This window comes from Schistocerca cancellata, chromosome 2 (assembly GCF_023864275.1).
Source record: "Schistocerca cancellata isolate TAMUIC-IGC-003103 chromosome 2, iqSchCanc2.1, whole genome shotgun sequence".
NCBI classification, from domain to species: domain Eukaryota; kingdom Metazoa; phylum Arthropoda; class Insecta; order Orthoptera; family Acrididae; genus Schistocerca; species Schistocerca cancellata.
Genome location: NC_064627.1, coordinates 960,351,442 through 960,374,954, shown reverse-complemented (window position 1 = coordinate 960,374,954; position 23,513 = coordinate 960,351,442). Strand labels below are relative to the sequence as shown.

The following is a 23,513-nucleotide window of genomic DNA, read 5'->3' as shown; positions in this document are numbered from 1 at the left end:
CAAATGGTTCAAATGGCTCTGAGCACCATGGGACTTAACATCTGTGGTCATCAGTCCCCTAGAACTTAGAACTACTTAAACCTAACTAACCTAAGGGCATCACACACATCCATGCCCGAGGCAGGATTCGAACCTGCGACCGTAGCAGTCGCGCGGTTCCGGACTGAGCGCCTTCACCGCGAGACCACCGCGGCCGGCCTCGTACCTGTAAGAGGAACACAAAGTAGTGTGGTTAATATGCGCGATCCGTTTTCACTTTCCACCGTTATATCCGGGACTCTGTGTTAATGTCTGACTTCCATCCTCGGGGATAGACATATGGACAAGCTCAAGCAGCGGAGACAGGAATTCCAAGCAACGCCGCAAGCACAAGCTGTTGGTCACTTAGGCCCCACAACCGTCACTGCTCTGGGCAGTAATCATAGTCCTACTGAAAATGGTCTACGCAACATATAGCTGTTGACATTAGCGATCAGTTTCTCTCTTATCTTCATACAGGAAAAGTGGTCCATAACTGATGCTGGGATAGCATTATTAGCCAATATAAAGTAAAAAACGAGTAAATGTAAGGTTGTGAGCGTGGGGTTAGTCTGAGATTCTGTTATTCTGCGCAACGGATTAATCTGAGATGTACCCTTTACCCTGTGGCTCCCGTAAAATGCAATGTCCACCCCCACACTACTACAGAAGTCAGACAGACGCTCCTAACGTTCTAAAGAGAAATGCCTGAAAAACTTTCAGCAATAAATATCTTCTGGAGTCATGCGCTGTAAGGAAATGACACAAAAATTCACAAAATTTCTTACGTAACTAGTGGGATACTTGGGTACTGGAGTAGTGCTAATTAGTGTAAGAAAATCATGAAAGTAACGAAAGTTATTATTTATTTTGCAAAAATTCTGAGAAATCACAATGGCACTTTTAGTTATGAATTGAACAAGTTATATCCTGTTTCTTTTCGGAATGTGAAGTTACCTCTCAACGATAGGATTTGCTAATGAAATTTCTATACAAAGTTTAAGATGGTTGTTGACTTGGCAGAATGGCTGAGAGGCGCGCCTACTCAGCTTGAATAATTATCCTTTAGAATGTTGCTAGGTATGGCCGAGGCTGTTGCATGTGAAATGCAGTGAAGTGTACTGTTGTGGAGGAAATAGGGGGCTCGCAATAGCTGTAGCGCACAATACTGTAAGCTGCTGTGACTGCTGTCTGCGCCATTCGCTGCTGACAAGTAAGATAACTCTCGTTCCATCTGGATTGACCTTCGCCAATCAAACTCTCCCTACGCCTTGATGAAGTCAAGCATTCCTATTTACCCCTAGTGTATAACTATTGGCGTGGTACACCTGTCAGATAACCAGTCCACCGCGATGCCCCTCAAAAATTCGCCCGCAGGCGTTTAACTGTAACTCTGTCCGTTCACACTGCACAATAAGTGTGTCGGCCAACACAGTGAACAACGCTTAATCGCAAGGACTCAGTATAGAGTCGCCCTTCGATTCGTTCTCGACAGAGGTGCTCTCCCAGTGAAATACTGAGGAGAGGCTTGTTCCTCGCTCCAAGAGCGACGACGGAACGGTGCCTCTCCACGCCAGATGTGAAGGGCTATATCTTTCGGTCTCTTTCATTCCTCCTTCAGCTCAAGGCATCAGAAATATCGTCTGCCAATCAGCATTGCTCTTCTAAAACGGGAGAATGACGTTTCGTTTAAGCCGACCAGTCTGGAAATCTGTGGCATTGGGCTTTGGCGTTTGCTGTCTCCCTGTGAAAATCTCTGAAACAGCATGCTATGTGTAAAGAACGCGTAGGCTGCCCGCTCCCACACAATGTAGCGGAATTTGCTTTTAAGCTGAACACGGGGTCCTTCCCTCATTCACTCGGGCACCCGCTGTCTGCTCCACGGGCAGTCACCTCGGCGTTTGGCGTTGACTCGTCCTCTGAAGGGACTGGCGTCCCGTTATGCGGTTTGCGTCTCCCGAACTAAAAGCTCCTGTGACCGTCGTGTCTGAAATGTATGTATGTACAACCCCGGTGCGCTTACTTGTTATTTGCATATCGTTTACATGAATTCATACAACACTGGCTTTATCTTATCGAGTTTCAGTTCGAATGAAGCGTCTCGATGTGCGGAATATGATTGTGAGGGCAGAATATGTAAGCAATGAAGGTCAGGAGACCACGACGTCTTACAAGGTGAGTAAGCGATCAACAGAACTTGTACAGACTAATGTAGTTGGACGACGCTGCTCGCAGATGTGGCCGCCATGGCTGCGGTGGTCGCTACTGTTGGCAACCCTGGTGCCGTCGGGTGCGGAGCAGGTGGCGCCGTGCGGCTTCAACACGATGTGCTCGTGCAAGGACGGCGGCGGAGGCGCGGCCGGCGGCCCGGGAGCGCGCATCACCACCCTGCCCGCCGACGCCGTCCGCCCGCTGCGTGACGTCACCTGCCTCGGGGTGCCCTTCTCGCGTCTGCCACGTGAGTTGCCGCCTTACTGTACTTCACGTCTTAAACGAATACCAAGCTGATTAAAAAATAAATAAAGAGCCGTTTCGAAAGTTTTTGCCACTTTTTAAGTGTGTGAAATCACTCAGAGAGTGGATGTTGAGATTGATGACAACTTGAACTGGAAGAAGCACATTACTGAGCTTCTCAAATAATTAAGGTCAGCTTCTTTTGCTCTTCGTATAATCGCTAGTCTTGGTAATAAACAGAACAGCCCCCTAACGTACTTTGCATACATTCACTCAGTTATGTCTTATGGAATAGTTTTCTGGGGTAACTCACCACTTAAACATAAAGTATTGACTGCATGAAAGAGAGCAGTGAGAATAATTAGTGGTGTTCACCCAAGGACGTCATGTAGGCACCTGTTCCAGGAATTAGGTATTATTCGCTAATGAAATTCCTTATAGATAGTCCATCTCAATTCGCGAAGATCAGTGATGTTCATATGTACAACACTAGACGGGGAAAAATGACCTTTACTATCCGTTATTGGAGCTGTCTGTTGCTCAAAGAGGAGTACATTATTCAGCAACCAAAACCTTTAATGATTTTCCCAACGACATAAAGTGTCTGGCAGATAGCAGATCAAGTTTTAAATCTAGCTTAAAGTCATTTCATTTGGACAACTGCTTCTATTCCATGGACGAGTTTCTGTTTCAGAACTGGTAAAATAATAATAATAATAATAATAACAATAATAATTTGTATCTCTAAATGTAGTTGCATGTGTAGAACTAAAAATTTCAGTTGTATTAATATTAGCACTATTCATGTATGTATATATATCTTGTAATCTGACTTTTTCCACATCATATCGATAAAATAATCGTGAAAATAATCTACGGAACATGGCATAACTAAACTAAACCAAACTGTGCTTCAGTAGCTTTATATTCGTCGGTGCTCGTTTACTTTCGCTCGAAGTTAATCGTAAGATGTATTCACTGTATGTGTCAGAAATCTACATCTGCGTCTAAACACCGCAAGCCCCTTAACAGTGTGTGACGGAGGGAAGTTTGTGTAAAAGTGTCACTTCTCCCCTTTCTTGTTCCATTTACGAATGGTTCACAGGAAGAACAATTGCTGGTCAGCCTAGGCGTGGGCTCGAATATCTGATTTCATTTTCACGGCCGTTTCGCGAGAGATTCGCAGGTGGAAAGCAATATCTTGGTTGACTCTTCCAGGAACGTACGCTCTCGGAACTTTAACAATAAACCACACCGGGAGGCAGAACTCTCCGTAATTTGTGCATACAGAACAACAATCCGAAGATATCACCGCGGGGAATTATACAATAAAAATAAAGACAGTCTTACGCCTATTACAGCAGTCGTCTCAAAAGTGAAACAGTTTCAGATTTTTGAGGAACACTGCCAAATTTCAGCATATTGTGCCTTCTCAGATTAAATACCTGCCAATAACATTTCAAATAACACATAACGGGCATTCCCATGATTATCTGTTGCACATACACATCTCGGGATTGTCGCCAGATAATATTGTTCAAGCCCGACAACATTTCTTTGACACAACTGTTAGAGATCTTTAAGTGATGCTTGTTGCTGTGTCAACTGCTGGAGGAGGCAACTAGTGATACTCGCGAAGCGGTGTCGAAATTTCTCTGGGTAAGGAAAACGAATTATCATGCACGGGGAGGTAGTGGTTCGAATGGCTCTGAGCACTATGGGACTTAACATCTATGGTCATCAGTCCCCTAGAACTTAGAACTACTCAAACGTAATTAACCTAAGGACATCACACAACACCCAGTCATCACGAGGCAGAGAAAATGCCTGACCCCGCCGGGAATCAAACCCGGGCGCGGGAAGCGAGAACGCTACCGCACGACCACGAGCTGCGGACGGGGGGAGGTAGTCTTGAAACATCCCCTTTAGAACAATTTATACACGACTGTGCTTAAACTGACACACAATGTTTTTAGCGCAACGCAATCTGGCTATCAAAGATCCCTGCAAAAGAATGGCCCTGAGTAACTTTAACCTATACCTTTCACAAATCACTTACCTCACAAAAATCTTCGTTACTCGAACTACTGCAAAACAGCGAGCGCCAATATTGCCAGCTAAATAAAAGATTCAAACTACAGAAGGCACTAACTACTGATAGGGATAGTTAGCAAATGAAAGATGTTAATAGAGAACAAACAATGTATTTACCTTAACAGTCATAATATATATAGCAGTTTATGACAAATTACAAAACTCCGCCATCTCTCTCCTTACATCCACCACTGCTGGCGGCTCACCTCCAACTGCGCAACGCTACGCGCTGTTCACATCCAGCTGCCGCTGCCCAACACTACAATGGCAGACAACAATGCAAACTATCCACATACTGCACACAGCACAGCCAGTGATTTTCATACAGAGCGCTACGTAACGTTGCCAATAAGAAAACATAAACAGCCTACTTACAGTCTCAGCAGGTTAAAATAGTGCTGTTAGTACTGCCTGTTAAGAGCTGAGGACAAGCCTTGCGCGTGTGCACAGTGGGCAATGAGTGTACTGGCAGACGTTGCTTTGGTTAAAAGCTGAATTAACTCCCTACGTTTTGCTCCGTAGGGTCAGAAACCGGAGGTTCTTGTTCCTCTCGTTTCGGTTTAATGGAGGTCTGTGTTGGATTCGAGACAATGCTTAGCTGATATGCCGTGTACCTGTTGATAGTTTTGTCTGCCATACAGATATGTATGACATCATTAAAAGAGGGATTCCAGAACGATGACGCTGGGGATAAAATAATCTTCATACAACATGTGATGCATCGTGTTCAGGCGGTACCTCAATACCAACGCTTTTTCATTTAACAGTCTTCGCCTCTGAATGCATGTCTTTCCATTCCGTCCTGGTGGCAGTTAAAAAACAGATCGCGAGTAGATTCATGCACCCTTGAAGGAACATTTCGTAAAATATTTGCTTGGCTCTTCTTGAAACATGTTCTTTGTGACTGTTGTCAGTAAACTGGTGTTGAAGCATATTCCCCTAGAGTTCAATGAGTACGTCCGCGATAATTCCGCAAAGACCAGACGAACCTGTTACATAATATGCAACCTTTCTTAGAATGTTCTCTAACTTCACTATCGATTCACTTGATAGGGTTCCCAGGTTCCCAGACTGTGGTCCAGTATTCAAGAATAGGTCGAACGAAGGTTTTTGATCTACCGTGGATGGAATACACTTACTAGGAAATGAAATGAAATGTCGTGTGACGAGGGCCTGCCGTCGGGTAGACCGCTCGCTTGGTGCGAGTCTTTCGATTTGACGCCACTTCGGCGACTTGCGCGTCGATGGGGATGAAATGATGATGATTAGGACAACACAACACTCAGTCCCTGAGCGGAGCAAATCTCCGACCCAGCCGGGAATCGAACCCGGGCCCTTTAGGATTGACAGTCTGTCGCGCTGACCACTCAACTACCGGGGGCGGACACTTACTAGGAATTTAATTACATTTGGCACAGTACATTTTGTTACTTTCAGAGCCCATATTAAGGGACCAGATTTGAGTAGATTATTGTAAAAAGTTGTTGTGATGTAAAAATATCATTCATGTATGGCAGAGTATACGAAGAATTATAGTTCATCCCCACTATGCGGATATTCGCTATGCCGACAAGCTGTGATTTACAGCAACAATGTCCCGTACTTCACGTAAATATATGTAGCAGAAACCTAACCAACATTATGACCTACATGGAATAAGTTAATATATTCTATGGAATTCATCATTGGTTCTGAAAGCACCGATCGTGTGAAATTCAACCAGCAGTCTTTACATTATATATCCCCAGTGCCGTGATTAAAAGGAAACCTGATAGATTTGGTGTTTATAGTGTTCCAGAAACTTTGTATTCGTCACCTCATAAACACCTGAACACCTGAAGAATAACAATTCCTGTGTGATATCTAACTAGTTTTTTGACTGGAACGAGAAACTTCTGACGGGCAGGTCGAGGCAACGTATTCGGCTGCAGCGTCATCTACAGACTGAAGTAATATTTGAAAGGCCGCGGAGGAGACTAACACAATCGTTTCTTTTTGTGTTAAATATTTCTGACTTAACGGGTAATGTCAGTCGCAAACTCACATTAGTACCAGATGTTGCAGTTCCCTATAAGGAATTTACATCTTGTAATAATTTCGATAATATCCCAACAGATGTCAAGAAAATATTTACTTGCTTCAAAGACTGCAAACTACATCTAGAGGTGGAGAAATGTAAAGTTATGACCTTCAAGAAGTGTAACCGTCTTTTATCATTTAGCTGCAGGATCAGTGAGTCACAACTAGAGTCACTTATTACATTTACGTATCTGGAAGCAGCAATATGTTGCGGAATGCAGTACAACAATGATGTAGGCTAAAAAAATGGTTCAAATGGCTTTGAGCACTATGGGACTTAACATCTGAGGTCATCAGTCCCCTAGAACTTAGAACTACTTAAACCTAACTAACCTAAGGACAACACTCACATCGATGCCCGAGGCAGGATCCGAACCTGCGACGGCAGCAGTCGTGCAGTTTCGGACTGAAGCGCCTAGAACCGCTCGGCCACCGCGGCCGGCGATGTAGGCTCAACTGTAGGTAAGGCACAAGGTACATTACGAATCAGTAGCAGAATCTAATGAGGCTTTCCACTCTGCAGCTGTTTCGATAGCTACTGGGAGGGTAAAACTTGGTGCGGAACGGCCATGCGAACCCAGAACCTTGATTTTCATGGGCAGCGCTCTTAACGGGTATCCACTATTACGACACAGGGCAACGGCAATTTATCTGCAAGAGAGTGTACACAGAATACTTGTACAAACCATGCTTCAATAAAGGCTAGTTCGGACTAGCAGAGGTCATCGAACTATATATATATATATATATATATATATATATATATATATAGTAAACAATAAGAGTCCTGTCACACTTCCTAAGAGTCCTGTCACACTTCCTTGGGGAACTCCGAAGGTTATCTTTATATCTGTCGATTTTGTTCCGTTAAGAGCAACGTGTTGAATTCTATCTTCAAGGAAGTCTTGAATCCAGTCGAAAATCTGCTCCGATACCCAGTAAGCTCGTACTTTTTTCATTAAACGGTGGTGCGGCACGATGTTAAATATACAGGGCTATTACAAATGATTGAAGCGATTTCATAAATTCACTGTAGCTCCATTCATTGACATATGGTCACGACACACTACAGATACGTAGAAAAACTCATAAAGTTTTGTTCGGCTGAAGCCGCACTTCAGGTTTCTGCCGCCAGAGCGCTCGAGAGCGCAGTGAGACAAAATGGCGACAGGAGCCGAAAAGCGTATGTCGTGCTTGAAATGCACTCACATCAGTCAGTCATAACAGTGCAACGACACTTCAGGACGAAGTTCAACAAAGATCCACCAACTGCTAACTCCATTCGGCGTTGGTATGCGAGTTTAAAGCTTCTGGATGCCTCTGTAAGGGGAAATCAACGGGTCGGCCTGCAGTGAGCGAAGAAACGGTTGAACGCGTGCGGACAAGTTTCACGCGTAGCCCGCGGAAGTCGACGAATAAAGCAAGCAGGGAGCTAAACGTACCACAGCCGACGGTTTGGAACATCTTACGGAAAAGGCTAAAGCAGAAGCCATACCGTTTACAACTGCTACAAGCCCAGTGTTTAAGTCAAACACTTTGAATTTTCGGCGCGGTTGCAACAGCTCATGGAAGAGGATGCGTTCAGTGTGAAACTTGTTTTCAGTGATGAAGCAACATTTTTTCTTAATGGTGAAGTGAACAGACACAATGTGCGAATCTGGGCGGTAGAGAATCCTCACGCATTCGTGCAGCAAATTCGTAATTCACCAAAAGCTAACGTGTTTTGTGCAATCTCACAGTTTAAAGTTTACGGCCCCTTTTTCTTCTGTGAAAAAAAACGTTACAGGACACGTGTATCTGGACATGCTGGAAAATTGGCTCATGCCACAACTGGAGACCGACAGCGCCGACTTCATCTTTCAACAGGATGGTGCTCCACCGCACTTCCATCATGATGTTCGGCATTTCTTAAACAGGAGATTGGAAAACCGATGGATCGGTCGTGGTGGAGATCATGTTCAGCAATTCATGTCATGGCCTCCACGCTCTCCCGACTTAACCCCATGCGATTTCTTTCTGTGGGGTTATGTGAAAGATTCAGTGTTTAAACCTCCTCTACCAAGAAACGTGCCAGAACTGCGAGCTCGCATCAACGATGCTTTCGAACTCATTGATGGGGACATGCTGCACCGAGTGTGGGAGGAACTTGATTATCGGCTTGATGTCTACCGAATCACTAAAGGGGCACATATCGAACATTTGTGAATGCCTAAAAAAACTTTTTGAGTTTTTGTATGTGTGTGCAAAGCAGTGTGGAAATATCTCAAATAATAAAGTTATTATAGAGCTGTGAAATCGCTTCAATCATTTGTAATAACACTGTATATATATATATATATATATATATATATATATATATATATAGTTCGATGACCTCTGCTAGTCCGAACTAGCCGTTATTGAAGCATGCTTTGTACAACTATTCTGTGTACACTCTTTTGCAGATAAATTGCCGTTGCCCAGTGTCGTAATAGTGGATACCCGGTAAGAGCGCTGCCCGTGAGAAATCAAGGTTCCGGGTTCGCATGGCCGCTCCGCACCAAGTTTTACCCTCCCAGTAGCTATCGAAACAGCTGCAGAGTGGAAAGCCTCATTAGATTCTGCTACTGATTCGTAATGTACTTTGTGCTTTACCTACAGTTGAGCCTAAATCGCCGGCCGCGGTGGCCGAGCGGTTCTAGGCGCTTCAGTCTGGAACCGCGCGACCGCTACGGTGGCAGGTTCGAATCCAGCCTCGCGCATGGATGTGGGTGTTGTCCTTAGGTTAGTTAGGTTTAAGTAGTACTAAGTTGTAGGGGACTGATGACCACAGCTGTTAAGTCCCATAGTGCACAGAGCCATTTGAACCAAGTCTGCAAAATAGCTATTAGTTGCTGCAATCACCTCCTCGTTTGAATAAAATATTTGTCCCGCCAGCCATTTCTTCAAATTGGGGAACAAATAGTAGTCCGAGGGAGCCAAGTCTGGAGATTAGGGAGGATTTGAAACGAGATGGAATCCTATTGCTGGTGCATTTTTGCGGTCCAATCACCGGCGTTTTTCTTGCAGGTCGGTTTTCAAACGGTCCAACTACGTTGAATAATATGCACCTGTAAAAGCTTTACCATTTTCCAGATAGTCGATGAGGATTATCCCTTGCGATTCCCAAAACACAATCGCTATAACCTTTCTGGCCGAAGGAATGGTCTTCGCCTTTTTTGGTGCAGATTCTCGCTTGGTAACTCATTGTTTAGGTTGTTGTTTGGTCTCAGGAGTATATTAATGTATCTAAGTTTCAACCACAGTGACGAAATGACGCTCAAAGTGCTGCGGATTCTTCCTGAACAGCTGCAAACCATCCTTGTAGCACTTCACACAATTCCGTTTTTGGTCAAGCGTTTGCAATCGCGGAACCCATCTTGGGGATAGCTTTCTCACGTCCAAATGTTTATGCAAAATATTAAGTACCCGTTCATTAGAGATGCCCTCATCACTAGAAATCTCACGCACCTTAACTCTTCTGTTATCCATCACCATATCATGAATTTTATCAATGATTTCTGGAGTCGTAACCTCCATATGCTGTCCAGAACGTTGAGCATCACTTGTGCCCATATGGGCATTCTGAAAAGTTTGAAACCACTTATAAACTGTTCTAATCGAATGTTTATCAAGCTTCTCTTTAGTCTCCTGAGGAGTTTAGCCTTTCATAAAGCAATGTTTAATCACCACACGAAATTCTTTTTCGTCCATTTTTTGACAGTCACTCGACTTCCTTGATTCACACGAATGCCAAACCCAAAGAAATAGACCAATATGGCTGAAACGTGGTGTGCGTTCTTTCCAAAGATGCTACTAACCAAACATGACCTCGATACACGCCGGTGGTGCCATCTCTCGGACTTTGCGCGGACTTTTCAAACGCCCTTCGTATGATACCACTTCTAGCCTGCGTGAGTGTGCAAATAACTAAGTTATTGAGGAAATAAGTACTGCTCACTTTTGCTACACTTCAAAATTTTATTTCTCATGCGTGTTGTTTGAAACTAGACGTCTGTTAGAATAACACTTTGTGCACATATTTGTGTAAAAGGCTCCAACATTTCTGTCACTATTGCAGGCGTCATTCGTCAGGATAATGATCTTCACCACCTCACCATTTCAATATAAATCTACAGTGTGAGGCAAATAAAAGAGGCCAGTATGAGTGGATGCAATTGGACGTGAATGTATGCATATAGCCAAACTCCGCGATGCGCATACAGTTCCTTCCAGTCGGATGGAGTAACTGTCTATACGGCCCGCCGAATCTTGGAGCACATTTACACAATCTTTACGGCTGACAGAGTTGTTAGCAGAGGTCAGCCTGGTCGCTGCCCCAGCTGGCCACCCTGGTCACCTATTCTGTCAGTATGTGATTACTTTGTGTGAAGAGACCTCAAGCCCAACGTGTATCGCAACAACACTCATAATCTTGAACAACTGGAGTAAACATTTCTCACGTAACTGCAGCAATTCCCGCAGTTCAGCTTCGATTCGCCTTCATCAACTTGCTGACCACGGCCCAAAAGTGCCAAGAGATGAAAGGTGGTCACTTTCAACATCTACTATAATCAGATTAGTGTCTTGTTTTGTTTGCTCTGCTGTGTTTCTTTGTACCCTCGAATTCTGTTCTTCGGGATACTTTTATTTGCCCAACGCTGTATATGTATGTTCTACTACGTCCCAATGTTCCTTTAATATATAAGGGACGATAGAGGGGGCAAATGTATGGTAATACCTTTATGGCTCAAGACAAATATGGGAACTTGAAGTAAAATTAATGTAGAGTCCCAGGACGTGATTAATTGCAGTAAATAGATATAAGGACTTCGTACAAATAAATTAGAGGAAATGCATGCTTTCCACGACTGTGCTGTTACTGAATATAATTTCCCCAGAATACATATTATGCTTAGACGTGTTGTTCAGTCACACTAGAGAGCATAGAGGTGCAATGGTGCCATATTCATATCAAGAACTAGGTTAGATGGCAGTCGTCAAGGAAGTTGGGAGTGGTCTAGTTGCTCCAGGGATGTGACGAGAGAGGAAAGCTAACAGTTAGCACCATAGAAAAACCAAATTTGCACCTATTTTTCAGAGCTGATGAAACGTGGTAGCCTTTTGCACAGGAGTTGAACACGGAGGAAGGCAGCAGCATTTTCGAATACCATACCTGGAGGGGCAGATTCGCCGACGTTGTCTCGGATAAACGACAGTACTTGCTATCTTGGTACCTTATTCAACCACCTTTGCATCCGCTGCTTTACCTACATGGTAAAAGTTAATTATGTTATTATGCAATATCTGCGTCGACAATCACGCTATACAGGCATGAAAAGTCGTGACACCGGCCTGTGCAGTAGTTGCACAGGGGCCGAAGACAGTCGCCTTGCAGGTGTTGGCTCATTACCAAAAGTTTGGCACTGTTGTTTTTGTAGGCACTAATGGTGATCAGAGTGGGATGATTAGTTCAAAAAATGGTTCAAATGGCTCTGAACACTATGGGACTTAATATCTGAGGTCATCAGTCTCCTAGACTTAGAACTACTTAAACATTTGTAACCTATGGACATCACTCACATCCAAGCAAGAGGCATGATTCGAACCTGCGACCGTAGCAGCAGCGCAGTTCCGGCCTGAGGTGCCAGGAACCGCTCGGCCACAACCGCCGGCGAGGATTAGTTCCCGGAGCACACTTTGACGTAGAGACAAATGTGGTGTTTCCGCTGAACTGTGTGTATCCTTTATGACAGGGTGAACGACAGACAATCTGGGTGGTGCATGATGGAGCGCCAATCCACTTCAGCAGTGTTGCAGACGGTTCAGCCGACGATATGAGTCGGGGACATCTTGACGCCGTACATGATCGCCCTTGACGCTTGGTTGCGGTGGCACCTCAGATGTACTGTATAAGGTGAGCAGCTTCCTGATGCGTCAGCACCTCAATGGCGTGTCAAAGGAACAAGGGATGAAATTCCGACAGGGACTGGAATATTTGAAAGAATACGACGTTCACTAATGGGACATGTTGCCGTAGCAGTGCTTCTCCGGAGGACGTTTTTAACATCTTTTGCGGAATTGACACAGTATTATAAGCGAGTAATGGTATAAAATATCGTACAGTGTCATTTATCACGGGAAATATACATCCGTCCGTATATTCAAATGAGACTGTCGCCGCATTTTCTGACGGAAATCACACCTTTAAGTCTGAGTAGTTGGTTAAAGATCACTACGTACAAAGTACGTGTCATGCCTAGATGTCTGAAATACGGGAAAGGACAGCATTAAAACAGCGAATGGTTTGTGTGAACATGGATCCAGACATGCATGATTAGATAGTGATAGAATGTGAATTCAGGCATTGTTTGCTGGATTAGAATGGGGGTCACTAATTACAACTGCAACAAAAGCACACACCGATCCCATAGTAATACTGCTTGAAGTTTACCTAAGGTACGTTTTCATTGCATCAAGGTGTAACGTTTGTTACCCATGGCCAGTAAAGCGTGATTTGCCACAAGCAATGGTGATACGACTAAAACAAAGATACGGCTTTCACAGGATCCTGCCCGCCACCCCAATCCTACTAACCCCTTGCTCTTTGTGATAAGTAGTTCCTCGTGTCTTATTTCCTTTAAGAATTTATCCGACAACTGACTACATCATTTCAATTTTGCTTTCGATGCAAACGAATATAAACAAATTTGTCAGACTTTAGTTCATACAACCGTATTTCATAAATGAGTAGTAGAAATAATTATAAAGAGTTTAATCTCCCTGGCATTAATTTAATTTAGCTGTTCCATATTCAACTGGTTTAACTGACGCGTTCCGGGAAAGTTATCATTTATGAATGAGGTATTTCAGAGTTATAGCAGAGAGATAAATGGTTCCGCTTGCCAGTGCTGCGTTTCCCACTTCAACAGTACAAAAAGGAATCGCTGTTGTTAACATAAACATACCACTAATTACAGTCATCCCTTTCTGTGATATGTTTGTAAAAATATGCAACATTCCTTGCACAGAAGACAATTTCTCCTAAAATAACCACACCAAGCTGCTGAAAGTTATTATTCTATTGCTCTGCTGCTACTGTAGTTTCGATCTAACTGAAGTTCCAAACGTAATGGTGTTACGCTATATCCATGGCACTTCGCAAAGCGATAAGAAATAGTAGGATACGTTTCAAAATTATAGACATGTGGTATTAACCACAAAATTATTTAAAATTTTAAGAGTTTTGTCAGGAAATGACCGGTAAGTGCGAAACTAGTTGCAGAGTAACAAAATAAAAATTTTTAACCGAGTGGTGTGGTTATTTTACAAAAACCTTTCCTTCCTGTATTCCAGCATGTGGGCTACAGGGCTTAATGTCATTAAAAACGTTACATGGAAAGAACGAGATCCAGTATACAGTTCGTATTCTTTGGATTTCAGTTAAGTTCTTAACGTCTTTGCTATTATCGAGTGGCTGCACAAGAAAAAATAGGTTCTGACAGTTTCAAGTGGACGACGTGTGTATTTTGTCAGCTTACAAAATTTCTGTCTAACTTTACTAACATTGCAACAGAGAAAATCATTGAAACCTAGTGTATTGTTACCTCGAAGTTTGAAATACCTAAAATTAATGTATTAAAATGTCTAGCGATATCATTGTCAAATTCATCGCTTTCGTACTGATTTCAACAATGCATGGCCATGCATTTAAAGTCAACAGCAGTATCCACTTTACATCTTTTTTATCAGGTGGTAGAATTACCGAGTAACTACGAAACTTCATAATTTCAACCGTTGACTTACACAGTTCACAAAACAATCATTGTCTAGTGACAGAATGAATCAGAGAGAAAACTGAAAAAAATGGTAGTGTTCACGATCCTTCAACCCATTTTGGAGTACAACGGCATTACCTCTCATGCTATTATGCGGACAGGAGAGTTGAAGATAGATATATTATATGAATAACGAAAGGAAGACTAAGGAACAAGAGTCCAGGAACGCTGATAAGGCTACAAATATTTAAGAAACGTGCACCATAAAATAAAGTACTGCGAAATGAAGTAGTAAAGTGCCTATGTTTAGGCGATCAGAAACAAGTACGTCTTGCATACTGATACTTTCCTCAAATGACGCGACGCACTGCTCCATGGATTTCATCAGAAAGGCTTCCGGCGCACCCGGATTAATCGTCTACTGTGCCACACTATCCAGTCAGGCTAAATAAGGCTCGCCAGCTTCGCACTGACCTCTCAACGCCACGGCCAATAGTTAAAAGCCCTGTCGCTACGTAACTACTTTCAGCTAAGATTGCTAAATCCAAATACTGGACTATAAAGATTCACCGCTAAGTGTTAATGAGTCACCTTCAACTGTCTATTAGCAAAGTTGCTGTTGATGATTACCCTAGTAACCTGAAAGGGACATAGTTCAATGTCAACAGGGAAAAGGATGCTCAAAAAACATCATTCTCGTTTTGCACACGAAACAAACAGTGTAATTTATTGACCACAATTAAGACTAGCAAGTATATCTCCTTTACTAAGCCCGTAACGTACTGCTAGCTACTGGCTCCACCTTTCCACCAAACATTTGACTCACCAAAGAAGTCCATTCTCATCACACCGCAACATTCACAGAGGACAGCACGAAAATAACTAAGTGTCAGGCGACGCCTGTGCACGGGAATGCACTTTGGAATATTTTGTCCCATGAAATGAATCTCTATTGATTAAGGAGGATCCCTCCTTCGAGAACTTCTAAATGATAACTGCGTTATAAACTCTGCACCAGAGGCATCACGGTTTGCCAACTGAGACGCTTGCCATAGCTCCATAAAATAGTTTAAAGAATAATCTTTGCACCTCAGTACGGCCTCTGACCCAGCCATCGTGAGTCCGCAACTCGTGGTCGTGCGGTAGTGTTCTCGCTTCCCACGCCCGGGTTCCCGTGTTCGATTCCCGGCGGGGTCAGGGATTTTCTCTGCCTCGTGATGACTGGGTGTTGTGTGATGTCCTTAGGTTAGTTAGGTTTAAGTCGTTCTAAGTTCTAGGGGACTGATGACCATAGCTGTTAAGAACTATAGCGCTCAGAGCCAGCCATCGTGAGGTTGAAGCGGGTTCGACGGACATGGGATGAAAACATTACCATGTTTGTCAAGGAAGTGAATACCAATGGGGTCACAGCCAGCACTTCGGCTATGTAACGGTGAGGTCACGGATACACGACAGTCAATTACCACTTGACAAAGGCCGTGGAGAGCTCGGTCGAAAGCTCGTGGGACTTTAACCACCTAATGCAGCTGAAAACCAAAAAGATTTTATTCAGACCTTTCGGACAATGAGAAAATTGTAGGAAAAAAGCAGGCACTGTCGTTGGGCGTTGACCTGCTCCTTCTGTAAAGTGTTGCCCCATGGCAGGATATTAAGCACCATTTCTACAATGAGCGTGTTGGGTAAATTTCTCTCCTTCTACAACCAACGGATTAGAATGGTTATGGAAACTCCAGCCCTCTTCAAGTCGAACCCATTACCAGACCGCCGGAAACTGCATGGACCGACTACCATACCATAACAGGGCTACAACACTTGAGCGACTTGGAAATGATATGTTACAAGTACTTCATGGCCTGATACACTCCTTTCAGTTGAGTCGATTTTGGCGACTTTCTTGTATGGTGTTTCGACTGAAGTAATTCGTGCTCGTGAGTTTGATGACTGATGTGTAGTGTTTGGGTTCTTGCCGATCATAACAGATAGGGAGTGGATGAAATCCACTATTGGAATACAGCGTACTGCAGTGCAAAAGAACTTAGGGTAGCCCCAAGCCTATGATAAAACCTGTCATAACGGAAACGCTATTAAGCCTCAGTATGTCGACTTTCGCTATATATACAGTACTTCCCTTTTGTGGAATATATTTTTAGTTTATGTTGAGGATCTTTCCGACTAACGGAAAATATATTAGAATAACATTGCCTCCCTTAAAATAATCCCTGATCCTGGCATGTTACAGAAATAATGGCTCATAAAATACTTGCTTAAGAGAGCAGCATCAAGAACATTTATAATGTTTCCAAAAAGATGAAATTACGTGAAATCAAGACTCGGTGAGGTTTCGAAGCATAAAATCAATTCCAATTAAAAACGATAATTATTCAGTCATGCATTTAAATGTCAACAAGTACTGCACACCTCGTATATTGTCTGTTACCTTGCAAGTGTATTGTAGCACCGCCACTGTGTTTTCGACGTTATTGCAGAAGCTAGCAGAACCAATTGAAGGAGCCATAGGCAGCTACGGGCGCTAAGGCGTCGACATGCTGGCTGCACCAATAGAGCTGTTATGCTTCTCAGGCCCGACTAGGCCAAGTTCCGCATTCTTGCCAGGGCACTGGTAAGACGAGGCTCTCACAGGACGAGCCAAGCAGTTTCTACATCGCTGGGCCGCGGGTTTTGTTTCAAAGTGACCGGAGGCAGCATGTCGGCACAGCAAGTGGGCCGCTAGCCGCAGCTTCAGCAAAGGTATCAGCCCTCTGGCAGGCGCCACTACACGAGTGGGCTATACTATGCCTCAGAGAAATATGGGACAGCTGCGACATGTTCCAGTCTCTAACACTGCAGCATTAACTAACACCAGATTCTCCTTCCTGTACTTGGCGCCCTCTCCCCTGGCGGGTGACCTCGAGACTCTCTCCAGTAGCAGCCAGACTCCAGCCATGGAGGGCAGCAGATTGGGATTGGGACTGTACAGTCACTCAGCCTCCTGTTCTGGTATGGGCGCCCTGGTACCACGTGCCGCCACTCTCACAGACGCGATTCGACAGTGGAGCCGGGCATCAGCTGCAAGTACTTGAAATGGCTCTGAGCTCTATGGGACTTAACATCTGAGGTCATCAGTCCCCTAGACTTAGAACTACTTAAACCTAACGTAAGGACAGCACACATATCCACACCCGAGGCAGGGTTTGAACCTGCGGCCGTAGCGGTCGCGTGGTTCCAGACTGAAGCGCCTACAACCGATTGGCGACAACGGCCGGCGCTGCCAAGTACTCTGACGTCACTGGCACCCTCCGCGGGCAGCCATGGAAAGTGCCGTTGGGAGAGTTCCTGGTGACACCATTTCTGGATGTAGATATCCATGGCCATTGGCCATCAGCTGCTCTTGCCGCTGACCATATGCCATCCTCATAGTGTGTTGAGAGAGGCCGTGAACGCCGCATTGTAAAGTCGCGTAGTCTGACGAGCTTCAGAAAAATATTTGACTTGTGATGTTGTCAATCTGAGCTGCCATCAGCCTCCACACACCGCGCTACTCACCCCCACAAGCCATCCCTGCTGAGAAATGGCCCTCCATCCCAAGTGCACTTCAGTAACACAACTCTAAAAACGTCTGCAGATTAATAAGATGTGACTGCAACTCTCGCAAATTCAGGATGTAACGGGTATAGATTCAGATATTTCTATTGCTGACTGAGGACGGTGTACTGAAAAGGTTTTATCAATCTCTTACATCACTTGCTGGCTAATAAGTATAGCTGTTACATACCACATATCTTTAGGTTGGGTAGTACCTCCAAGTACATGTGGCAAGAGCAAGTCATTGACGCTTATTTTTACCCTGGTCAGAGGGTAATATGTTGCGGTGTGGGTGCGTGAATGCAAATGTGTCGTCTATACTGACAGAAGTAGTCCATGTACAAGGGAAGGCCACGTTGTTGATATCACAGATTTACTTCAGACTTTGTAAGCCTTTAGTAGGCGATTAAAACAACATAATGTGTAAGTAGCAAGGTGCGCTACTCTGGTAATTCCGAAAAAAATCGCAAGCGAATTTTACACGCCTATTACGTGCACGGATGTATTTGTGGGAAGGTGCCTGGAGTAACAGTACATTGTGATCAAACGCTTAGCGTTCGCACATTGCTTGACGGGTATTGTTGGAGACAGCAGTTCGAATCCGACTAACATGTACTGTCTTTACCAGTTTTTTTTTCATCACTGGTCACATTATTTAATTTATATGACTTTTGAGAGATAATATAATGAAAAAAAAACGCACGTATTTGCATGAAGTTTGAACTTACATTTTCCATGTCTATACGACAAATACCATCGTGCAACCTGTGGGCCGGCCCTTGTGACCGAGCGGTTCTAGGCACTTCAACCCCGAACCTCACAACTGCTACTGTCGCAGGTTCGAATCCTGCCTCGGGCATGGATGTGTGTGATGTCCTTAGGTTAGTTATGTTTAAGTAGTTCTAAGTTCTAGGGGACTGATAACCTCAGATGTTAAGTCCCATAGTGCTCAGAGCCATTTGAACCACTTTTTTGCAACCTGTGGTGTGTAGAGCACATCTGACGTGTAGTTCTACATTACTCTCGTGGTCTGAGAATTTGTGACTTATTACATTACTGATTGTGAATAACGTCATTAGCATCATTATTTATCGAAGTCTCACTTAGGCTCTCCAAGAATGCCCCTCGCCCTTTAAAATTTTAATTGCAGTTAGTAAAGAGTCTAATAACACACGTAATTCACTACAACTTCCTTAATATGCACGTATTTTTTATTATATTACCTCTCAAATGTCGTAATTTAAATAATGTGGCCAGTGATGAAAAAAAGGATTGAAAAATTAATCGGTAGGGCTATTCGAATCGCCGCCTCTTCCAGACCTGTTTACAACGCTCAGACGCTAACCGCATTTTCCCCCCTGCTCTCAAATGGTTCAGATGGCTCTGAGCACTATGGGACTTAACAACTGAGGTCATCAGTCCTCTAGACTTAGAACTACTTAAACGTGACTAACGTAAGAACAGCACACACATCCACGCCCGAGGCAGAATTCGAACCTGCGACCGTAGCAGCAGCGCGGTTCCGGACTAGAGCGCCTACAATCGCTCAGCCACAACGGCCAGCCCCGGATCTTATTTTGTTCATCATTGATCGTTGCAACTGTTTGGGGCGGGCGTCCTATGACACCTGTTCAAGCTCGTCGTTGATTCGTTCATTCAGTTTTTTTTTTTATTACAGATGGCAGCTAACCCTCTGACAGAACGCGCGGACCTACCGTGCCAGCTACTTCCCTACGCCGGATGTCTTTGCACATATACATCAGTTGCGTAAGAGAGGCGTGAAACTTCTCTTACAGTTTTCTCGGAATTGCCAGAATAGTGCTCCATACTAATTGCAAGTTACGTTCCGTTAATGGCCCACTAATTGTGTACAAAGTTTGAAGTAAATGCGTGATCCCCATGTTGTGGCCTTCCCTAGTTAGTGGTGCAGTTGTGACCTTGCAGAAAATGTCAGGTCGTAAAGTTTGAGATGTGTTTACCTTTATTTAGTCACACTGATTCATTTGCACTAAGCTATACGTTCTTGGAGATATAGTGTCACAATGAGCAATTACACCTTAATGTCTTCAGTTACTGGTTGTTTGGCTTGGTGACCTTGTGGTAATTTGCATGCTTCGAATCCGAAAGGTCATCGGATACAATCTCTGTCGGACCACGGCTTACCTAACAATCATCTGTCAGTGATATGAAGATGTACCTGAAATGATATGCGGTTCGAATTACACGTTAAACTGTAGGTCCTCTTGCCTTGGCTGTATAACTGGGGTAGGTTAGGGACACGCGAATCGCCAGAGTGGTGTCCAATGGAAAGATTTGCTCCAGGCCGTCGAGCCACACGAAATTATTATTGACTGCTGGCTTCGCAGTCTTCTTGTACAATACAGTACATTTCCGTACGATTCTGGGAGCAGTACTGCAATGATCACGTGATTCCGTACATCCCTCGCAACCGAATACTTCTCATTATAATTCAGGAAGCCTTATGTTCCACGTAATTCCCACTCACTCTTTACTCCATGTAATTGCAGCCATTCGGCTGGCTTTAAATAGTCCTGACAGCCTTCGTGTTCTTCTGTCATAAAAATAGGCGTTTAGGTCGGTGAACACAGTCGCAGTTTCTTGGGTAGCGAGTATCGTTTCTTTCACTTGTTCCACGTAAAATGAAGGGATATTCCTGCACATCTCCTCCATTTGATATACTCAGATTCATAACAACTTCCATTCCTTAAATTATTATTTTGTTCTGGGTTCTTCCGTGAAGTACTTCGGTTGCTCTCCCGCTTCACGAAAATAGAGGAGCCACGCTTTGTCGTTGTTCATATGTTGACATTTTTCTCCTGTCGTTAGTCATTCGATTTCCCTGTGGCGGAAACTTTGCGTTACATCTCTGAACTGATATACCGTTTACAGACATTTTATTCTCCTTACAATATCGCCTCTCGCGATTCTGTTGACATCCCGCTCCACAGAATCTGTTATTGCCTTTCATATTACTCCCAGCATCATTTTTATTCCATTTTGCAGTGAATCAATCTAAAGGTCGGAGTACTTCTTACTGAATAGCATACGTTATTCATGTGATGTACTGTTTGGCAAAAACGAAACCTGTCTGGAAAAAGTGAAGAAATGGCTTTTCAATCCGCTGATGAGTGTTTTCTGACGCTCACTATTCTGTACGTTCACACACCCGGACCAGCAAAGCCAAGCATCACTCATAAAACGGAAAACTAAGGACACAAATCTTCCATTACCACTTTTTTCAGTAGATATCTGCCACAAATGAACCAACGAAATGATTTGTGGAATCTTTACATCATCCACAAAAGAAAATATCTAACCGAAATTTAGTGGGTCATATTGAAAATATTTTGACATGACGGTCTTTTGATTCTTGCTTTTTGCGTAAAACACGTAATATTTTGAAAGACTCTTCTGTTAAAGCTATCTATCGTCTCAGCAATATTTTTAGTTTCTCGACTTCCTTTAGAATAGTTTTCCGTGGTCTCTTTGTGGCCTAAATTTCATTTTCAGTGAAATAGCAAAGAACTTGAAGGTGTATTTTCATTGTTCTCACTTTCGGCTGTATACAATTTCCATGTTGTGCACTGGCGTTTCCACCGTTGTTTTCTCTTCCCATGTGTAATAGATTGAATATTAATTGTTTCTGTTGATATCAAATCACTGTTAGCAGTAGCGTGTGCAGGCCGAGCTGCCAATATTGTAAGATCAAATGACGGTCCTTATCTGTGACTGAATACGAGATTAATTTTACAATGGTACCAACCAGTTGACTAGTGTATTACTAATTCGAAAAATCCCTGAACGGCATTCATTTTGCGTTTTTAATATTCTACTACTAAGCTGACGTGTAAAGTAATACTCGATAAGTTTTTACGAGCATATGCGGAGTACCTGTCACAAAACGACAAAGTGAAGACTGGATGTCTGATGGTACGCCATGACCGAAGAAGGTGCGAAATTGAAGCGCAAGTTGAATATATCAAAGAATGACTTACGACAGTTTCACATAATTCTATGAAATTTCTATGCGCTGTACTCAAATAGATGGAGACTGTGTAGGACACCTGAAACGCCAGAAACGCCGTTTTTAACTTTTTTCTATTTTCTACTACTCTTGTCTCGAAATTTTTTGACTGATGGGGTAAATAATCCTAATGTAGATGCAAGCAATACCTTCGTTTCGTAATACCAATTTATAACATAAATTTTTGATTTCAAAGTATTTCTAAATTCTGTGTATGTCACGAAATAGGAGCAGGTTAGGATTTCGCTGATATTTACCACGTCTATGATTGTCAACAAGTCACATTCTCGCGTCGCCCATCACTGTTGTGTAACACGAACCGATGTAGCTGCTGTGGCGAACATAATTCCGATTCACGAGAATTTGTCGTTTGACGTTTTCATGCTGTTACCTTATGAATAGCAATATCAGGCTACATTCATTTAACACTCTAGTTTACTTATCCAGTTTCACGGCAAAGACTGAATCTATAAACTACCACCAGAATGTGCGTTCTGTTCAACAAAATGATCTAATTTTGAGTGCTGGCCAATTTTCAAATACTCTCAAAAATAAAAAAATAATAAAAAAACACACACGACGCGCCACGAAGGAATTATCAGCAATTTTCCAAAAATCAAAAGATATAACATGTACGTGTACATACAAAAAATGATTACAATATCAGAAAAATTCAGTGATTTATCCAAGAAAATAACTTCACAAACTCAGCAAGTCAGTAACGGGCTGGCGCATCTCTGACCCTAATGCAGGCAGATATTCGACTTGGCATTGATTGATACAATTTTTGGGTGTCCTCCTAAGGGACACAGTACAATACTGCAATACTGCCCAACTGGAGCCTTACATCGTCAAAATCCTAAGCTGGGTCGAAGGCACTGCCCATAATGCGCTAACATTCTCAACTGGGGAGAGATCTCAAAATTATGAGATGTTAGGAAGGCACTACCCATAACGCAGTAAACGCTCTTGTGACGCCCTGCTTAAACCGCAGGACAGGACATGTAGTTTAAGTTGTGGAAAGGGGCCAAAACTAGCGGCTGTTACACTCGAACATACAACCTTTTATTTCATCAAACATTACAAGAGCCAATAAATTAGTTTTTTAAAGAAAAAACACAGCTTTAGTTTTGGAACTTAATTAGCGGCTGAATGCGCCGTATAATCTCATGCCTTAATGGCAAAACCACTTTAATTTAACAACGGCTGAAAGCCAATAACTCAAAGCTCAACCAAAATCAGAAATTTAAAAGGCAAAGCCTTATCTTAAAATAGTCCCTTAATCAGGCTAAAGGCCCCAAGAATTTGACACTTTAAGAGCAGAACAACTTAAATTCAAAATAGGCTGAAGGCCCAACACTTAAGACTCAATAACATTAATTTTAAAAATGCCAAAGGCCTTACATAAAACAGTTCTTAAATTAGCCTGAAGGCCCAAACCATCT

At 43.2% G+C, this 23,513-nt stretch overlaps 1 protein-coding gene across 1 annotated transcript in view; it reads left to right on the top strand.

The window, feature by feature from the left end:
* The first annotated feature begins 2,253 nt into the window (after positions 1 to 2,253).
* The window catches only part of LOC126160135 (chaoptin-like), a 153,756-nt gene continuing 132,496 nt past the window's right edge, over positions 2,254 to 23,513 (top strand). Inside the window, exon 1 of the mRNA XM_049916887.1 lies at positions 2,254 to 2,476. Coding sequence (XP_049772844.1) covers positions 2,254 to 2,476 — 223 coding nt within the window. The remainder of the gene's footprint in view (positions 2,477 to 23,513) is intronic.